The 20,963-nt window shown below is 39.5% G+C and overlaps 2 protein-coding genes across 6 annotated transcripts; one reads left to right on the top strand and one right to left on the bottom strand.

Moving 5' to 3' along the window:
• Positions 1 to 166: 166 nt before the first annotated feature.
• Positions 167 to 13,455, bottom strand: sbno1 (strawberry notch homolog 1 (Drosophila)). Of its 5 annotated transcripts, none has more exons than XM_072658181.1 (33): positions 13,098 to 13,455; positions 11,128 to 11,244; positions 10,803 to 10,904; positions 10,307 to 10,646; positions 9,649 to 9,687; positions 9,406 to 9,506; positions 9,210 to 9,306; positions 8,863 to 9,023; positions 8,595 to 8,728; positions 8,405 to 8,495; positions 8,150 to 8,311; positions 7,408 to 7,543; positions 7,211 to 7,316; positions 6,961 to 7,114; positions 6,624 to 6,806; positions 6,375 to 6,472; positions 5,849 to 5,988; positions 5,524 to 5,718; positions 5,225 to 5,407; positions 4,899 to 5,071; positions 4,669 to 4,800; positions 4,460 to 4,595; positions 4,170 to 4,282; positions 4,019 to 4,090; positions 3,837 to 3,936; positions 3,637 to 3,711; positions 3,372 to 3,518; positions 3,176 to 3,270; positions 2,887 to 2,973; positions 2,576 to 2,713; positions 2,370 to 2,446; positions 2,041 to 2,234; positions 167 to 1,963 (listed from the first exon to the last, which is right to left on the bottom strand). In XM_072658181.1, the coding sequence occupies exons 2-33, from the start codon at positions 11,239 to 11,241 to the stop codon at positions 1,821 to 1,823; spliced, it is 4,218 nt and encodes a 1,405-aa protein (XP_072514282.1). In that variant the 5' UTR covers positions 11,242 to 11,244; positions 13,098 to 13,455; the 3' UTR covers positions 167 to 1,820. The 5 variants fall into 5 exon arrangements, with proteins under 5 accessions (XP_072514282.1, XP_072514280.1, XP_072514283.1 ...); XM_072658179.1 differs by having other exon boundaries at positions 13,102 to 13,455; XM_072658182.1 differs by having other exon boundaries at positions 10,307 to 10,643; positions 13,102 to 13,455.
• Positions 13,456 to 15,026: 1,571 nt separating this feature from the next.
• On the top strand, positions 15,027 to 20,196 carry kmt5aa (lysine methyltransferase 5Aa). Its single transcript, XM_072658661.1, has 7 exons — positions 15,027 to 15,294; positions 16,536 to 16,686; positions 16,990 to 17,221; positions 17,407 to 17,494; positions 18,517 to 18,576; positions 18,679 to 18,869; positions 19,349 to 20,196. Exons 1-7 carry the CDS (start codon positions 15,286 to 15,288, stop codon positions 19,557 to 19,559), a joined length of 942 nt encoding a protein of 313 aa, XP_072514762.1. The 5' UTR covers positions 15,027 to 15,285; the 3' UTR covers positions 19,560 to 20,196.
• Positions 20,197 to 20,963: the final 767 nt, after the last annotated feature.

The raw sequence follows: 20,963 nt of genomic DNA, 5'->3' as shown, positions 1-20,963 counted from the left end.
CAGCTCCTGCCTGTTCATCCCATTAGTTTTTACCTGACAGGACTGGATAAGCACCTTATTAGAAAAGAAATGGGACTTCTGCCAGTGGGTTTAAACCCCTAAACAAACTTTATTCATGCAGGCTTTCAGGAATATTCAAGTTGTCAAATAAAATCACCACACCAAGTTAACCACAAGATTTATTGGTCATATGCAAGAGGTAGACATCTTGCACTCAGCTCAATTTTCATTGTTTTTGTACAACAGATCCATCAGTAGTGCAACTCGTGCAAGGATGAAATGACATTTTCCTTAAAGTGTTTCAACATCTATACTTTAAGCAAAAACATGACTTTAGATATGCAACTATACACAGATATAGTAATGAGGAAACCTACCCTGTCAACATTTACAGCCCAAAAATAAAGATTAAAAAAAAAAAAAAAATGTATGGGGGGGGGGGGGGGGGGCGCAGCTCAAAGTCCTTCAGTCCAGGTTACATTAAAATTTAGGTAATGGCAAATATATATATATAAAAGAAAAAAAGCAACTGAAAGGTGGGCATTGCTGTGTGGAGAATATTCCAGTTGGTAACCTCAGAGTTTGGTTAACACTCCTTAAATATATAAAACTAAAGAGAGCATAAGCAGAAAAATGAAAGTGGAGAGGGAAGAAAAAAAAACAAACAAAAACAAACAACCAAAAAAGCGCCCATTCATTGACGAAATAGACGAAACAAGGGGGAAAAAACAAAAACAAAACAGTAATCAATTAGACCATTCACCAGTTCTTGATACCAGAAGTCAAGATGGTTTTATATGGGAGAGTATTTTAATCACCCATTGATGTTCCCTGGAAGTGTACTGCAGGTATATTCAACCATTTTTGTACAAGCTGTGTTCAACACTTACAGAGCTTGTGGTTGATCTTGATAGTATTAAGTGCAATGTTCAAGAGGCAGCTTATGATGCAGAAATGTGCTCAGCAAAATATTGGGCTAGTGTCAAAAATGGGCTTTTTTTGCAACTCCATCTGCCAGGGTGATTGTGCACTTCATGGGTTGGAAAAGCTAGTAAAGGTAAAATTAGGCCACAGGATATCCTGCAACTAAAACTGAACACATTCTAATGCAGTGAAATGTGGTTGAATTATATAGAAAAAAAATGGCTGGGACAATACTTAAGCTCAAGATAAAGCCTCAAACTAATATGACGACACGTCTTCAGAAAGCTGATTTAAATCTCTAACGCCACCATCACCACCTCCAGAACAAAACACACTGTTTAACGTCACCTGAAACAGTAAAACCGAAGATTAAGTCTCAATGCAAAAATGATGGAAAAATGATGGAATACCCCTTTAAGTGGTCAACCAGCACAGGGTGGGGATGGGGGTCCAAATATATAAGGCAAAGCATGCGATACATTTTCAGGGAGGGGAAAGAACTGATGAGGTTTTACCCCTGAGCGCTGACCTGTGCAAAACAAGATGTATGGGTGACATTGCGGCCCACTTTACACAACATGTCATCGGTGGTGAACACAGGCAGGCAGATTGGCGGTAGAAAGCCCTAAAAAAGGCAGAGCAGCCTGAACCAATGTCTCCCCTTCTCCCAATGCGTCCTTACACTGCTGCCTCTTCAACCTGGGAGGCTTTCCAGCTTTTGAGTCAGTAGTCCAGCAAGCCTCTTTCGGATTGGGCCATCTTTGGACACGAACCCTGAAACATTAAATACCAAGGGCACTGTTCCTCATGGCATGCCAACAGGGAGGAATAGGAGGGGAGGCTGGCTTGTGATGCAGAGCTAAGGTCCTGTGTCTGCTCTGGGTTCAGAAGCCGTGCTAGGTATTGGCTGTGTGGCTGATGCTCTGTGGGTGCAGCTGCTGCCACATCTGCTGCTGTTGTACTGCCAGTTGCTGGGATTGGTCTGATGAGGACAGGATGTTGGTCAGGGGAGCCACGCAGTTTGCTGGAATGATTAGGCCTGGGTAGGGAACAGTAAAGGTCAACCCACCACTCAAGGGAGACAAAAACCCCACACACACAATTTGTGCTACTCACCTACTATTCGTTGCCCATCCTCTGTTCTCAAACGAACAATCTGCATCTTCACGTTGCTTCCACTGACAGACGCCAAGACCCCTTCAACTTTGGTCCACACACTGAGGACAGAGCCACAGAGAACGTAGTATGTCCTGCAGCGCAGCCCTATCTCACACTGCAGTCCCACTGACGCCTTCTTACAGTTCCCACGCCTGTCAGAAATATGAAAGCCAGATATTAATACTGTGTGATAGTGGTGCTTCACACCAGTGTTAATTGCTGTAGGCATTAAAGAAAAAAAAAAAAAAATGAACTGCTCCCCACAGGGCAAATATTAAGATACCCACCAATATGCATGAGAACAAATATCTGCTGAAGACTGGTACTGATCCATCCAGTGCTGCTTGGCATCATCAGAAAGAACCTATTTAAAAAGATGAAGTTTTCAGAAAGTCAATCTTGTGTTTCAGTGAGAGAGATCCAGTGTGCCAAGTGTACAAAGTTGTTTTGATATTGAGGAGCAATTTGAAATCAGCAGACAGGAAGAGATTACCTTTTTACATCTCTTCCGAATGTCAGCATATGTCTCCAGTTTGAGCTGTTTCCCTGTATTTGGTCTATACACCATGAAGAGTCTCTTTTTGGTGTTGACCTCTTTCACCAAGATGGCAATTTTTTTGTTATTCCGTACCTAATATAAAAAAAAAAAAAATATATATATATATATATATATATATATATATATATATATATATATATAAAAAACTTCTTAACTTTTTAAAGTGACATTGAGTAACTTTCAGCAGGGAGGAAGAGGAGGAGGAGCTTGCTTGTGAATACAAAAAGATTACAAATACACTTCACCTGCACATAGAAGCCATCATCTGAGCCATCCTGTTCTGCCCAAACATGGGTGGCATCCTCCCATGACATGCCCCTCTCCACGCTCACCTAAACGAGAAACAAAAAAGGCCAATAAAAATGCTTCAAAATGACTTGCAATTATTTTTAGTAAAATATGCAATAAATGTTTTTATATACACATCACAATAGTGTATGCCTAAATAAAAAAAGCTTGCTGATTTGCTTGCTGCTACATGTAGAAAAAAAGGGGCTTTATATAAAATTGGCTGAAATCTGCATGTGTTTGTACCGTATACAGCTCAACATGTCCTGATGTTGAATATCCTGGGGTCAAAAACTTCTTGACATCAACCTTTTTAACCTTCTCATCTCCAGAACCCAAATCTGCAAAAGAGGGTTTAAATAAAAGAAAATAAGACTACACATACAGAGCCTTCCAACCACTGGAAAGAGTGAGGAGGACTGTTAAGACAAGTTTCTATTACCCAAAATTCCCATGTCATATCTGCCATTCTTTTTGGCATTCTGAACGACAGCGTTTAAAGTGTCTGAGAAATACTGGAAGAGGGCATTCTGCTGCTGGACCTCCATACCAAGAATCCGGTTCAGGAATTTTCCAATGTTGTTGTAATCTAAATAATCACAGAAGATGGGTTGAAGATTGTTTTTGTGTAACTGTAGAAAGGGAATGTTTTAGTTAAAATGTACTTTTAGTAGCAACCGTAGATAAGGAGCAAGATAAGGTCAGACCTTTATCTAGTGAAAGGACTCCAGATCGATCCTCCACATTTATCAGTCCCACACCAATTAAACCATTGCGGATTTCTGTTGACATCAAGATTTGTAGTCATGTTACATTCTTTGTGCCTTGGTTGTTTAGAAACTTTCACAAGGGGAATTATTAAACCATTGCCTATTAAACACATTCCAAATAAATGTTAAAATCTTACCTTTAAAGAAATCCCCATCAAAGTCACAGGGTGGGGAGACCAACGGAGAATCCAAATTAACAATGGACTTCATAACGATTTCGAGAGCATTCCTGCCATACTAAAGAAAAATATGCAAATAAATTTAGTCAGCCTGATTTGGGACTTTGTCTACATACTCTTAAAGATGAATGCAATCTTACCTTGTTATCAAAATTGAACCGACTGAGGTCTCTAGTCTCTGTAGCTCTTCGATCTCCATGTGTTAGTGCACCCTGTGAATTTGTAGATACATTTTTGTAGATACCGATTTTGAATTATCTATTTAGAAACTGAACAAGGACATGTACCCACCAGACTCTCCAATCTTTTGGCAACAATAGAGGCAAACCTTTGTTCTCCAGCAAGTTCGGAGATAAGGAACACATACTCTGGTGCAGTGACCTGGTTTGATCTGTGTGTTCGACCTGTGAGCAGACAAGGTGAGAAATGAGACCAATTTAATAAAAGTGAACATTTATAAGCTTAGAAAATAATTCATTTTTAGAGAAAATAAACCAAACTAAATTTAACCAATTCAACTTTAGTTCAATAAAAAATAGGAAATAAGTCAAATTGGTTAATTTTAGTCCAAAGGCACCTACCAAACTGCTGAATGGCCCTGTCTGCACTCCATGGCAGCTCTAAAGTCATGTGTACCCTTCTCCTCTGGTTCTTTACCCTACGGTCAGCTTGTAGCGAAATTCCAGAGCTGGCTGCCTCAGAAATGATGGCGATGTTCTACGAAGAACAACAAACAGCTTTAGGTAATTCATAATATCCCCAGGAGAGACAGAAAGAAAGTGTGACCAACCTTTTCTCCATCCATGAACCTCTGCTTCTCGGTAAGGTTCAGGATTTCTACAGGAACATCCAGTTCTGATCTTGATTCATAAGAAATACTGCCATCGTCATTGCTGACTACTCTTCCTTTTCGCCCAGTCATCTAAAAACCATAGCATACAAAAATGTATTTCAAGCTGAAATGCTGGTCAATTTGAAGATATGAATCCACAATTCAAAAGGAGCACCTCTATGTCCTACCTCTGCTACATTTTCAGGTCCTCCTAATTCATCAATAAGCTCATCAAGCGTGTTGGGAGGAAGGTTCTCAGCCAACTTCTCCAGCTGCTCCAGAAGCTCTCTCTTCATTTGCTGAGCATCTTCGACTGCATCATGACTCGTCACACAGCTACTTTCCTCTGGTTCACTTTTAGCTGCAACAAGATAAGAATTCAGATGCACTCAAAGCATGTAAGCTTGCGTACCTCATTAGTAACAAGAATCTAATTTAATTGTAGTGTGCACAAAAAGGTCTTTTGAGTAATGAAGCCAACAATAGCAAGTACACAACAACTCCAACCACATACCGGCAGTAATTGTGTTGTTGGATGTAGATTTTACTACAGGCGTTGTGAAAGCAGGTCTGGTCGAACCAAGCCCAGAGGCTAACAAGGCACTTTGAATTGAATCTGGGTCTATGCTCTTCTTCTTCTTCTTTTTGTTCTTCTTTTCTTTGCCCTTCTTAGAGTCTTTTCGAATTAACCAAGGATCTGCAAGAAAAAAAGTAATTTACTATGGCAGCAAACTTATATTTTATTTATTTTTTAAATCTCAGCAGATGACAGACTGGCCCTTTTCTGTAGGGGACAAATGCAAATGTTCTCACCGTCTTCTTCATCCTCACTGGAATCATCCTTGAAGGGGTTAAAGTCGTCTTCATCATCTCCGGAGCTGACAGAGTCAAAGCTGTCATTACTTTCAGCTTCTTCGTCCGAGTTCTCCGAATTACTGTCATCTGAGCTGCTGCCTGAAAGCCCTCCAGACTTGCGGGCTTTCTTTACTTCCTTTTTAATCTCTATACCTACAAACCAATTTAGAGTTGAGTTAAACTTCACATCAACCCTGTGTACCCCATGTGGTAACCGTTACATTACATTATTAAGACAGTTTTGTCTGCCACGGACGTGAAAACTAGTGTGTCAGGGACGCACCTTTCCGCTTCTTGCCCTTCTGCTCCGTTTCTGCTGGTGATGGTGTTTTCTTTGCTGACAGGTCTATGCCCAGTAAACTGAATAGCTTTTGTCTGTCTGGAGCGGGAAAGTGCTTCTCTATCAGCGACTGCAGAACACCCCTTAGGAACAAAATTATTTCAAATTATTATTATTTTAAAAGTATTGATATCAATTAAATTGAATTAAATGCTCAACTCCCATTACAAAGCTTGCAAAAACCCTGATTACTGAAAGGCCTATATTAAGGAATTTCAGTCCAGGAAACACAAACATTCTTGATATTTTTTCCTTCAATGAAAAGCCCACAATAAAGAGATGCTAAATGTCACTTTCAAATAGTGCAACTTGTTTTAATACAAGACAACGCAATCTATTGTTCCAACCAGTCAAAAATAAAAAATAAAAAGCCTTCCAAAAGTGATGTGGCAAGAGGAAGTATGGCCTTACTCTCCTGAATTAAGAAAGGATGACCTAGAGTTTAAAAGAAGTATATTTCTGCACTCACTTTGCAGTGGAGACGAAGTCATTGAGCTCACCCCCGCCTTCCTCCAACGCCTCAAGTGTTCGGGCTTCCCCGGTCGACTGTAGGCCAATGACTACGCACTATTTAAAAAAAAAAAGAAAAAAAAGAACGAGTTTGGTAAGCTTGAACAGTTATGGCTCACCTCATTTAAAAAAAACCAAAAAAAAAAAAAAAAAAAAAAAAAAAAAAAAAAAAAAAAAGTATTAATTTCTTAAAATTATTTGATCCAACCTTTCCATTCTTAACTTCCTCTCGTGCAAGCTGTACCACTCTCCGGACTTTGGAGGCAATGCACAGGTACTTGAAGAACCTTTGGTGTGCAGACCAGAATTGTCCCCACATTGACTTTTTCATACGCTGCTCTGCATCCATCAGGTTAGCTGCATGCTGAAATTTCTCTCTTGCACTCACCCACTGCAAGTTTCAGAAACATAAGCAATATATACCTCTACTCTCCAGTATACACACTTGCCATCAAAAGCCAAAATATAGAATTTTCTGACATGCAACCCATACATTTTTCACAGCAGCATTTCTGAAAAAACAAGTAAGGGATACTTGTACGTACAAGACGGACTGACTTGTTGTACATCTTGATGTAGTCTTGTGTCAGAGGAACTTCCTCAATTTTAAACGTCACGCCTTGGAAACTCAGTTGTCGAGCAATGTACATGCCTCTCAATTTCATATCCATGGCAACAATCTCCATGGCACCAACACCTCTAAAATAAACCAACAAAAAGGGAGAGAGCTCAACAGAATCAGGACAAAAATCACAGATGTCTGGACGCTGAGAAAAACCAATGAGAAAAACCAACCTTCTTTCAACAGCTTGAATAAAATTGGTAAACTCTTTAAAAGGAGTTCCATCCCCCCAAATCCCAAGACGATTCATGTAAGCCATGTTCCGAGGCTCAGAGGCTCCTACACAAGAAACAATAAGTAAGAAATGAAGCAATTAATAAATAAAATAAAAATCTTTATGTAAAGAGCCATCAATGATTTGCTTACATACCTGTAGCACTGGCATACACAACCCGTGCTTTTGGCAGTTTATTCTGAAGCTCGAGAACTGCCAGTCCAGTCTTTGTTGGTTTTGATGACCCAATAGGGCACACATTTTTCGCTTTGTGACACTCATCAAAGACTATCTGAAAGGCTCAGTCAAAGGAAACAATCATAGTAACTGAAGACCCACTTGCAGTAGCTGACAAAATGTAACACTGTAGCACAATGCGATTTTAGAAATCTTGGTATTTGGTGACAACACACCACATGTTCAAACTGTTCACTGTGTATGGCCAAAGCTTACAATTTAGATGCTCATACTGTACAATCCAACATGCTGCAACATGGGTGCTCAGTGTGAACCCCTACGGACAGTTCCACCAATGGATAACGTCCAACAAGGCTGTTTAATACAAAACAATAAGCTGCCAGCCCAAGTACAGAGCATGCATGTTGAGAATCTACAGCAGTTTTACTAACCTGCCACACTGCAGAGATGTCAAAACTAGAACCAAAAAAATGTAAGAAAATAAAACAATCTGTCACCTGTGAAGGGGCAGCAATCTTATGTTTGCACACATTTGAGAAATCTGTTGTGAGGTTGCTCAAACTATAAGACAAGACCAAATCGCTGACATGTCAAAATCCTGATATCCCACCTGAGCATGTCTGGCTTCACTCCGCTTGAGTATAACAGAACAATCTTTTCCTTAACAGAATGGAAAGCCACCTTGAAACAAAAAGGATACCACACCATCATAGTCATCCCCACACCAGTGAAGTAACTGTTTAAATCTGGTCTTGTACTTCCCACCAGACTGGCTTTCTCCAATCAGGGAGGAGTATGTGGCAAATATCACACCTTTTTTCACACTACCATTGTGTTTGGATGAGATTTTGCCATATTTGAACTATAAAGAAAGGAGGGGTAAAAAATAAAAATAAACATTAGTCTCTCAACTGTGTACCAATGCAAACTTTGAAAAAGCAAACCTATTTCATACCTTGTTCAAAGAATGGACCTGAATGTTTTTTGCTCCAATGTCTCTCAAGTCCCTCTCCGCATCATATTTTAAATCATTTGACACGCTAAACCTGAAAAGAAAATTTAAGTATTTATAATCCAAGACAGGAACAAACATTTTAATATACAGTTCTTATGTCAGACACAAGAAATGAAGAGTAGAACATTACCAGAGAGATCTTTTTCTACCAAGAAGGTAATTCTCATATATAATGCCAGCAATGGTTCTACCCTTTCCAACACCAGCGCCATCACCAATCAAGTAAGCCGCTCTGTCTCCATTTGGAAGGAATGTCTCATGTTGCTGCAACACCAAAGAAACTCCTCAAAAATGTGATCATGCAAAGAATGAAATGAAAGTAAGGAACTCAACATTACGTCAAAAACATTTGCAAAACTAGAGATAAAACGTTCACCTGCCCACAAGTTAGCACAAACCTGAGAAGCATATGTGATGGCCTCAAGCTGAAGAGCAGATAGCCAGCCTCTGTCAATGGTCTCCTCTGGAATGGAAAGTCTGTACCACACATTGGGCGGGTTGACACTTGAGAGGGAGCTGGTCTCAACCACAGGGTCAGGATGCCGCTCTCCTATCTTCACTGGAACGTGCACAACAACCGTCAGTAAGGACTTGCCAGAAAACTAACTTAAAGTTTGTACATTTGCAGTAGCATATAGCACTAGCCCACACAGACTACCTAAAGCCTCCTCACCCTACATTTACTGAAACTGATGAAACTAATGCACATTTCCAGTGTACAACTCAGGTAATAATAACTTCATACGTTTCATTGGCATGTATTCTGCGTAGGTCTCTGCATGTCCCAATTCTTCCTCTTCCTCCTCCTCCGGTTCCTCTTCCTCTTTCATTACTGGTAATTTCTAAAGTCGGTTTTAAAAAGACAAATATAACCCAATAATGCCATAAAAACAGTCAACACAAACTAAATACTTCCATATAAAAATAATAAAAGGGCTTACATTTACAGGCGAGAAGCTTCGCATTTTTATTTCATCATTGACCCAGATTCTGGCCACATCTTTGCTTGACACCTCTTTCTTTACGCCATTGTTTACCTCCGCTGTAAGAAACAAAGAACAGTAATGCTCAATTAAAACAGCAAAAAATAGATAAGTGAACTGCCAAGTGTCACCAACAGGGATCCCCACCACAGTTTCAAAACACCTGTGTATGTCAATTTTCACTTAAAACCCTACCCATACCTGGTTTATTCATCATCTTTGTGGAGACCAAAATAATCTCTGAAAGGGGAGAGCACCATAATTCAAAGTAATTAGACAAAGCAGAATTCCAGTCAAAATATAGTGTTCACAACTTTAAAGTAATACAATGAGAAGGAGCATCTGAACAGGATAAAAGCAAAATTTACAAAGCATGCCATGGCTTTTGTTCTACAGCCATTACATCTGCCACCTACTAAATGAAAAAAAAAAACAAAATCAAATGTTTAAAAATTAGCTAGAACCTGGTTTAAAAAAGGTAAAGATTGAATTTTTAGACATTTTCTTAAGTTCTGCAAACATCCATTAATAATGTAAAGTGTGAAGAGCAGCCAAATACTAAAAAATCTTGAAGCATTAATTATTTGTACATAAGATAAAAATAGACAGCATCCCTGATGAAGTGCCGCTCAAACTTATGCTGTGAGTGCCTATAGCGCCACCTACTGGAAACCCTTTACTCATTTGAGGACAACTCTGCATGGTTGCAAATGTACACAAAATCTGCTGCAACAACTTGCATGCATGTTGCTTAATTCAGTTATCATACTTTTCTAATTACAAAAACATCACTGAATGGTGCCATGTACTTTCCATTTACAGAAAATACTTCAAATTTCATCAAAACACTAGGACTCACTTGTGCCTGTAGCTGTAGCAACAGGCTGAGCAATATCAGGTGGAGGCTTCAGCTTCATAAGCTCTCCCAGGCTGTTTGACTTCAGGTTACCAGTCCTGAGTAGGTCCTTCAGTTTGACCTGCTCCTGGTTCGATGGGACAACAGTGCAAACAGTGGGGGCAGTGGAGGGTGAGGAGGTGCTCCGCTGGGCTGTTGAAGTTGTCTGCACCACCTTAGTTACTGTGATGGTCTGCCTCGAAGTGGTCCCCGCTGAGGGTTTGGTGACAACTATGGTTCCCAGTGATGGCAACTGATTCAGTTGATTTAAGACAAAAGTGGTGGTTGAGGGCTGAGGCTTCTGCTTTAAAAAGCAAAAACAAGCTTAATTTAATACTGTAATCAAACATCAACTAAGTACAACAATATAAAAAATTACCAAAACGTTTGTATGATGAATGTTGCAATTACCACTGCAGTTTGGTCATTAAAAAAATTTAAGCCAACATAAATGACTTACTCTGATTGTGACAGTGGGTGTGGGTGGCACAGCAGGTTCTATTCTAACTATTCCAGCCGCCTCATTGCCCAGACCAAAGTCAAGGACATTTTTTGAGACTGACTAAAGAGAATAAAGGAAGACATTTTATAAATTAAAATGGCTTATTAAAAACGAAGTACATAGTACATCAAGTCCTCTCCTATTCATTACTGAAGCAAGCTTTCAATGCACAGTGCAAACAGAACACCAAGAATTAAAAAAGAAGATTGAAGTAATATGCCAAATCACCTCACGCTTTACACTATACACTCATACAAGCTATTCAGGCAGTGGCCTTATTTACCTGCTGAGAGACAGGGGACTGGACATTGTCCTGAGAATCAATGTCAAAAAGGTCGTTTGGGCAGATTCCACTCTCACTCAGGGCTGCAAGAAGCAAATCTTGTCCTGGATCCATCGTCTAAAGAGGAGGAGGAGAAAAAAAAAAGATAAGGTTAAACACTAACTACATATTAACCCGTTTTCCAGCATGAAATACGAATAAGAAAACTATAAAACTGCCTCCATCTCTGTTGGGCAGCAGAAAAGGCTTTGGATCTGACAAGAAGCACAAGGCACTAGCAATTACACATGGCTTTTGTTGCCATGGCCAGGACCCGATGCTGGTTAACTGTACGCCCTGAGACGTTACTACTCACTCAAAACTTGCTCTCAAATGTGTCGTTTAATCCTGAGAATACAATAAGGTTTCGTGTATCAATATAAAATAATCATAGTAAGTTACAAAGGCTACGGAGACAACGCTGTAAGCTTAGGCTTCATCACAACACGAAGCACTGCACGTGTTTGCAAAACTCATCCAGCTAGCCTTGCTAACTACTACTTCCCGGTCTGACGTTGCGCTTTGGCAACCTGAAAACGACAGCCGGCTACCCGAGTAGCCGTACATTAAAAAAAACACTATACAGACAGAAACACGACACGTAAATATTAGCCGTAGGAGCTGTCTTTGACATAGCTAGCTAGCTATAACAATTACATTACAGTCGGTTTCAGCTAGCTAGCTAACCAGGCACGATATCTCCAACGGAATACGTGTTAGCTAGCTAGCACGCACTACCTTGCTAGCTAGCCAGTTATCCTCCACAAACAGCAGTCACTTTCATTTTGTGGGTAATTTTGTGTGCTATTTACCAATGTTTTTTTAGTCAACATATATATATATAAAGCTAGCTATATGTATACACGTTATACATAACATTACAATGAAGGGTTTAGGATAAGGAACATTAATCAAACTAGTAGCCAACCAATTCAACCAATGACAGCACGTTCAATCTTCCAGCAAACTTAAATCCCCTCATATAGCTAGCTAGCTACCTTATGGTTAGCACATAAAGGCTCACATAAAGGCTCTTTATTGCAAAGACATAGCTTACCTAGTTAGATATAAGATACTCTAATCAAATTTGACTAAGAAATCCCAAAAGTCTCAAGGCGTGGCTTACATTAGTCGTAGTTTTAGAGTGCAAAGAACATTTGGCTATGAAAAGAGATCAGTCACTATCTAAATACAATTCACAGACACTAACGTTGCAAATGAAAGCAAAACAAACCCCAATAGCTGCACTGTCGCCAGATGTAGCCAGCTAGCGCTAGCGATCCAAAGCCCTCTTGGCTAAATCTCTCAATTTGTAGCTACTAAAAAAATCAGTACATAAACGGTGCATGTTTTTTCTGGATTTTGTGCAACCTACACGGCTTTAATAGATGCATTTCCTTGCACAAAGCAGTTTTACACACACTGACCAAGAAAAAAGGAGTTAATCCCAGGTGTCGTTAGAAATAAATAGCAACTACCTGCTTAAAAATGCACAGTAACGAACGCGGCTCGTGAAACTGTTTGGCTAAGTTGGTGAGCTAGCGCTGAGGATAATCTGACTCACGACCTCCAGCTCGGGAACAACCACAGGTTCTAATGTTCTGACGTGTAACGACGTTGTTAAGCCATCTTAGACTGAGAAACTTTTAAACTCCGTGTTTACAACATTTAGAAATCCCAATTTTGCCCCAAAAGCAGCTCCGTTAAACGGTTAGCCGCGTTGCTAACAGGTTTAGCAGAACACTCCTCTCGCGCTCCGTCACCCACGCAACCAGCGGCCAAACGAGCGAAGCGGCGCGCTGAGAAAAGCGACGAAATACACCGCGCGAGAGAGCAAGGGGTGTCGAAAATGGACCCCATGAAGATGTAGAGAAGCTCATGCGACGATTTTGACACCGAACGCTCCAGAAAAGTGCGATTACTTCGCGTACTTACGCCCTCTTCACACCGCGGCCGTCGGAAGGAGGTCGCTCTTCTCTCCGCTTGTTTTCTAACCAGCCGCAGCCATCTTTACCGAACGGCCAGACTCGCGTGTTGGTCACGTGACGTTTTTTTCTCCAGCCAGAGAGAAGATCGTTTTTTTTCACCGCCGAATTTCTCACGCCGGAGCCGCGCGGACGACGAGAGAGAGGCTCGGCGGGTGAGAGGGCGACGAAAGCAGTCGGTAACTCGGAGGCGCTTGCCATATTAAAGCCGATTTAAGCCAAAAAAATATATAAAGTAGTCAGAGAAGCAGAGCGCTAAACCCGTGTCACGTGACCCTTTCTTCGCAAACCCCGAGGAAATGACGTATCGAAGCCGTTTCCTCTCGTGACAGAAGGTGTGCCTGCGCGGTCGCCATGCTGTTGAGGTCGAAAAAAGGGGACACTGACCTCTGCTGACAATCAAGTTCATCGAGGTCTGGCGGCACACAGCCTGAACACGTTGGATGATGTGGAGTGATTAGTGCATACTGTAAATTCTGATCACTAGAGCCTGAAGAAACATTTCAGAGAGTGTGGGGAGAAGAGGGGGCTTTTAAACTCTTTAAATAAACTTTTTTTTAAATGCAGGAAAATGCATAGATTGTGATTACCATGCTTGTCCATTTAGATATATATAGATAGACTCAAGGTTGTCATTGCTCAGTACAAGGCAACAAAATGGAGAAAGCATCTACCAGAAGTGTAAATTGAAGCACTGAGCAAAAACAGAATATAGTGCACAACAAAATCTCCAATAAATATGAATACAATGAATATGAATATGTGGCAAATAAAACAATATCAGGATTAAAGTACATATACATACATATAGTTAGATAGATAAGTAGATACATATGTAAAAGGCCCAGGCCCATGTAAAAGGCCCGAACTTTGTATGGTCGTTAATGATTGGGTTTTACGAGGGGAATGATTTTGTCTGTTTCTTTTTTTTTTTTACCAAGAGGATGGTATTCCCTTTTTTCTCCCTTCAAATCAAGCCCTGGACCAAACTGTTCACTTTCGTCCATAGTGTGTAATCACTACACTACACTACAGTTATGTCTAGAACTGCACGCTTGTTCCGATGTGCTGACCCTGAACCCAAACTAGCATACACACTGAGCCTGTGGCAGCAGATTCATATGAGCTGTCTCTTATTAGCATGCACATGCTGACTCGCCTAGTACTATGGCTTTTGCTGACATGCGGCCATTTGGCTGACTATACCAGAGATAAAGAATGCAGTATGTATCAAATCCACCAAGTGTCCGGGAAACACATCTAACTTGTCTATGATGTACTTACTGGGCTAGTTTTCAGTTCCAGTTTGAAATTCATCCCATATGTAAGGATATGGATATTTTCCCTATTATGCCCTATTATTCCGTACCCTTTCCTGTTATTGTATTTTATTTCCACTGGACATAACTAAATATAAGTGCAAAAGACTGTGGGTCCTTTTCAGAATGACACCAATTGCGTGACCACATGACAAACTAAAAGAAAACATTAGACATGTGAGTGTGTACTTATAAATAAAACATTAAATAGTTATGGCCATGTAAGTAGAAATATAATATACAAATAATCATAATAAAAACATACTCAAGCTGTCGAATATTGCAGAGAACCTAAAGGTACAACAAATATTTAGAGACATAAACCTTTAGGTTTAATAAATTGTCCTCTCAATTTAATAAATCACACCCTCAATATTATTATTATTGTATTATTTTATTTATTTTTACATTGGGGTTACCTTAACATCAGGGACTGTATAATGGTTTGTAGTAATATCACACAGCGTGTCCTCTGTCAATAACAACAGAGCCAGTAGCGCCCTCTAGGGAAGACTGGCGCGAATTATTATTGGCCTTTTAAATGCTCACATGGTTTCCTCCCTTGAATGAGTTAAAAGTGGAAACATGGCGGCGTGAAACTGTACAAACTAGCTCGGGCGAGGTACAGTAAATGAAACAACAAAAAAAGTTTATTTTTCGGCGTCTGAGAGCCAGTCTGTGAGCAGTCGCAGTGGAATGCATTCAGTCTGCACCGCCTGGAAAACAGAAAGTGTGGAGATAAAATAGGCTTCTGCTAGCTTGCTAAAGGCAAAGCCGCAACATCGCCGAAAACAATAAGGATAAAGAAGACTGAAATGAACGGGGTAGGTGAAATCATTCCCCCACCACATAATATCATAATTAGATAAATATATTTTGAAATTGCCGGCCTGTAGCGGGTATTCTCTGTTATTTGCTAAGCTAGCTGGCGAGGTAGCCGAGGCTGAAGTGTCCCAGCCGAGGCAAAGGAACTATTTGTTAGCTCGCTAGATATCTCTATTGTATGAACAGCGCGGAGCTGAGCAGAACATGGGTAGCTACATTATTTAGCGATATAGTTGGAGCCTTTACATGTTACTATCGCTAAGATATTGCAGGCAGCTGAAGAAAGAAGAAGGGATAACGATGAAGAATTGGTTATGTTTAGAACTGACCACAGTTTTACAGGCCCTGTAGTTGTGTGGGCGTGTTCATCGCAGCCATCAACAAGAAGTCGAGCAGCATCCGTTCACTGGAGTCTGTTAGACTGGCTGTAAATTAACCACGACTTTACAGAAACTTCTGCTGGCTCCCACCTTTACATTTTGTGATGCTGGGTATAGAAATTCACAAAGGAACGATAATAATAATAATATTTACAAAGTTAAAACATCCCCTGATTTAATAAACCGTTCCTTCAGTTCAATACGTCGGTTCCTCGGTTCAGTGAATCGCTCCCTTTGGTTCCCACAATTGAATAAATCGAAGTCCTCATTCCCTCAATTTAACTAAATTGCCCCTCTAAACTGCGTGAATACTTTATTTAATTGAGGAAATTACATATTAAATTGTATCTAAATACAATCTAATTTGTTATGTTTATTAAAGGATCATTACTTTGAATCCCTTATTTTGAACAAAAAATATTGTAGTCCTGTAAAAAAGATTCAGATTCATTTTGGAGCATTTTTATTGGTCCAAGTTTTTTGCATGACCAGTCAAAATAAGGAAATAAAACAGCAAAAGCAGCCAGTTTTTGACCAAAAAATTCTCAAAAGCGCATCGCATGTGCATCGCATTAGAACATCAGCATAATTTTGAAGCTTATGTTTAAGGTAAACAAGCTACATAATGTTGCTTTAAGCCAGTTTTGATTCGTAATTTGAAACAGGGTATCAAAAAGTTTAAATGATGCCCATCTCCAACCATTCTTGTTTCCACTTTGCTACTTGGTGACATGCGTGGTTGTGTAACTCTCGCCAATGTTTATTATTCGTCGGATCCAGTGTCAGTCTGCCATCTGATCTCAGCTTTATCCATGGCAAACGAGTCCGCTCACGGCTGCGTGAACATCTCTGTGTTGCAGGACATATTATGTAATGGACACTCTACACTTCACAGTTTCTTGAGTCACAGCACCTCGAGGGCACAGCATCATGAGGAGATCTCCGTCAAAATCATCCAAGACGGGAAATCCTCAAGGATATTTTGCACACAGGCTGAGGCACAGAAGAACTGTACGGGATGAGTAATCATGATTGAGTTAGACTTTGCAGAGTTTACCATTTAGCATATTCTGTGGAGTCGTACATGGTTCTGTTGTAGGCTCTATACAACTGATTGCAATTATGACAGTAATGTAGTTGAGAAATTGCTGCACTTCATCTAATTTTACAGTACTAATTACGCTTATTGTTAATGTATGGCAAATGTTAGTTAAAAGCATGTTAAATTAATGCAGTGCTGGTTTTCTATGTATTTTTGCACTAGACCAGGTCAGTTTGATGTTTTTGTAACATTGTCTTCTTTTTGCCATCCAGCAAAAAGACCCAGTACTGTAAATGGAGAAATCAATCTCCCTAAAATGGCTGTGAATGAAGACCTCCAACATCCAGCGCAGAGAGCAGAGGAACAGACGAGGATGCTGCATTGTGTACAGTCCTATTTACCCTCACCAGTTGAAGTCACTCCAGAAGTCAACAGCGCTGTTCCTCGCTATCAGCGGAAAGCAGTCTGTCGTAAAGTGAAAGTGAAGAAATCTTCTCAGAGAGTGTAAGACCACAGTCTTGCAATATTAGAATAAATAATGTCCCAGCATTCAATCCAGAAGTGGTGAATATTTATTCAACCTGTAATTGCTGGCAATACATTGTCTTTACAAGTTAAAAAGTGGCCATATTTTAAAATGCTACTAACAGTCAAGGTCATTCATGCTGTTTCTTTCTTTTCCCATTCAGTGCAGAGAACAAAAATTCCCAGAATCGAAAGGTCACAGATTACTATCCCATTCGAAGAAGCTCAAGAAAAAGCAAAACTGAATTAAAGGTAATACATGAATATGAAATATAAATGTTTTAATAACAAAACAATATTCATACAATTTTTGGTATAATTATGTCATTAAGGTGTATACAAAGCGTTTAGGGTATTCCGATGTGAAATGTGCCATTCTAGTCTTAGTCTTACTAAGATTCAAATGCATGGCCTTGTTTTGAAGACTTGATACAGTGTTCAACCAGGGGTCACAGTGCCTGCAACACAAAAAAATATGCATGTTTACAAGTACACTGTGTTTTTTTTTTTTTTTGTTTGTTTGTTTTTTTTTTAATGCAATTTCTGCTAAACCTTATCCTAAAATAATTTCCTTGGCATCAGGTTTTGGCATAAAATGTATTTTAATTTTTGTTTTTTTTAATGTTTACTTTTTTGTAATGACCTCGTAATGGGATTTCATACCACTTGAATGACTTAAAGTAAAAAAAAATCATCCATCCAACCAATGTTTTTAATCAGTGGAATTTCCATTTCAACTACTTTAAAACCATAAACATACAATGCTGTTCCTTCTAAAGCAGAGGTTCAAAATCCAGGCCACTCCCAAACTTTTTTTTTTTTCTTTTTTTTCCTTTTTCTTTTTCTTTTCTTTTCTTACTTTAGGCGTGCTTCCCAGTTAACTTTACGCTTAATTGGATTGGAACTGTTTAATGACAGATAATCACCTTTTTAAGGATCACAAACTTTTAACAATGTATGAGAAGCCCAATAGCAAATAATGAATAATTATTACATTTAAAAAAAAAAAAAAACAATTATTGCATAATGCTGCTTTAAGTAATTCAATGTCTTAATGGACTGACAGCCAATCAGCTTGTTACTATGCAATTTCTATCTACTTAGCTTTTGGTTAGATTATAAGTGATATAAATCATGTTCGAATTAATACTTGTAATAAACTCAGAAAAGAATATTGTGATGTAATTGTAATGCAACTACAACATATTATATTGCCCACATCACTTCAAAGTGTGTCTGTATTTACCTTACCCATGCATATTTTGTGTCAACAGTGTGCAGAGAAGAAACACATAGACGAGCTGATCACAAAAGGGATAGAGAATGGAATGATGGTAAATTATTTAAAAATAGTTTTAAAAAGTGTGAAATTTGTGATCAGTCACCGCAGTGTTCACAATTGACTTATGTATTTTTACATATGTATTTCTTCATAGGTCAAATACATTGAAGGAAAGGGAAGAGGGGTTTTTGCCACCGAGAACTTCCAGAAAGGACAGTATGTGGTGGAATATCATGGCGACCTGTTGCTGAAAACTGAAGCCAAGAAAAGGGAAGCTGTGTACGCTCAAGATCCTACCACTGGCTGCTACATGTATTACTTCCAGTATCTCAGCAAAACATATTGGTAGGTTTGAGCACCACACCCTGCGTCTATTTTAGCTGACCTTGAAAAGCTGAATGCGCTGACTGTCCAGTGACCTGCTTGAAGGCTCAGTAAAAAGTCAAGATGTATAGTTGTATTATTTAAAATTACTTACTTATATCAGTAGTCTCCAATCCTGCTTCTAGAGAGCTACCTTCCCACAGGCTTAAGATCCAACCCTAAACATCCCCACCTGATCCAAGTAATTACTATCTTCATAAGTCCTTGGTTGGCTGAAAGGGGTGTGTTTGATTGTTGGTGTTGCCTGTAGCAAACCCTTTGTTTTCAGCATACCTATAAAGCCAAAATTCAGAGAAAAGGCTGTGGTTAAAGATTTACAGATATGGGTAGACATGGAGCATTCTCTAGATTCACAATGACTCTTGCTGTTGTTGTGATTCTGTAGCCAAACTTGGGGCCCATTCTACTGTTCCTCACCGTCCTCCTTGTCTTGTTCGCAGTGTTGATGCCACAAAGGAAACCGATCGCATGGGAAGGCTCATCAACCACAGCAAAACCGGCAACTGTCAGACCAAGCTCCATGACATCAATGGAATACCTCACCTGATCCTCGTGGCCTCCAGAGATATCGAGGAGGGGGAAGAGCTGCTTTATGACTACGGCGACCGAAGTAAAGCCTCGATAGCAGCTCACCCGTGGCTCAAACACTGATTCCAAGAAGGGAAAAATCTAAACAACACCCTGTTTCTTAAATACAGTTTTTAATGTAATTATTGCCTTAGCAAACTTGAGAATGTTTAGGGGGTAGTACTTGTTCGGGTGTGTTAAACAGTGACTTAAACCCATTTAGGTTACGGTACATATTCTACATGTCCTACATGATACTTTTAAAGATATTTATCCCGCTATATGACATGCTAGTTTTGACACGTTTCTTTTTGTATATTTTATATACTTGTAGACCAGTGCTTCCAAAGCATGCAGTTATAGTCCAACTTTCTGCATTTTTTTATATATAAAGAAAGGTTTTCTTAAGCCGGTGTATAGTAGTTAGTGGCTTAGCAATAATTATTTATGATGCCCAAAACAAAATCGCATTTCTGTGGAATGCAAGTGAAGCTTAGAAGAGCCATGTTTTAAAAGCTTGGGATAACTGGAAGGTACCCCCGTCCCTCGACCTGATTTGGAATCTTATCGTTTTATGATGTTGAGTGTGTCATTTCATGGATTTGAACAAATCTGTACCTCTTGTTGAGTGTCCAGTACCAAATGACCCAAGATAAAAGGTATTCAGTTGATTCTGTATGCTGGGTTAGAGGCATTGTTTAATAAAATGGTTTTATGCAAAGCTTGTCTTTTTTGTTTTTTTGCTGAATATTGATTACCTGGTTCCAGTGGCACTTGTCAGGGATGGATCTATTAGACAGCAAGTAAACAGACAATTCTTGAAGTTGCTTTGTTGGAAGCAGGAAAAATGGACAAGTGTAAGAATCAAAGCCACTTTGACCAGGGCGACACCTTCAGAGGTCTTGTGGAGTCCATGCCTTGACAGGTCAGACCTGTTTTGGTGGCACAAGGGGACCAAAACAATGATTTAAATGTTGCTTCTGATCAGTTTCTTTGCACCTCCTAATGACCTCAGTCACTCTGAATCAGGCCTCAGTACCTCAGGATTTGCATCAAAATCCAAATCAAACAATCAGAAAGTAAAGGATGGGTGAGTGAATAACAGTGTTGATTTTATTTTCTCTTTTTTTTTGTGCAGTATAACATTTTTCAGGTAAATGGAAAAAATAGCCAAATTATATAAAAAGATCAAACAAGTAGAAATGTGTGTCTGCAGTGTCTATTCACACACGATTCTTTCATTCGTTTATGGTTATTTTTGCAAGAGATAACAGAACAATAGGAAATGAACCAGTGAATGCTATAACTTGCTGTAAGTGTCCAAGCAGTCGGTTACAACATCTATACAGTATATACAGTATATAGTTTAGTACATTCTGTTTACAGTTTTTGTTTTACTGTCTTTTTTCTAATCACACTAGCTGCAGCTTTACAGACAATGTCCCTGCTGGGTGGAACCGAGGCGCCTGATTGGCTGTAATGTAAAGG

The sequence above is a fragment of the Salminus brasiliensis genome, chromosome 16 (assembly GCF_030463535.1).
Source record: "Salminus brasiliensis chromosome 16, fSalBra1.hap2, whole genome shotgun sequence".
NCBI classification, from domain to species: Eukaryota; Metazoa; Chordata; class Actinopteri; order Characiformes; family Bryconidae; genus Salminus; species Salminus brasiliensis.
This window is presented reverse-complemented; position numbering and strand designations above follow the sequence as displayed.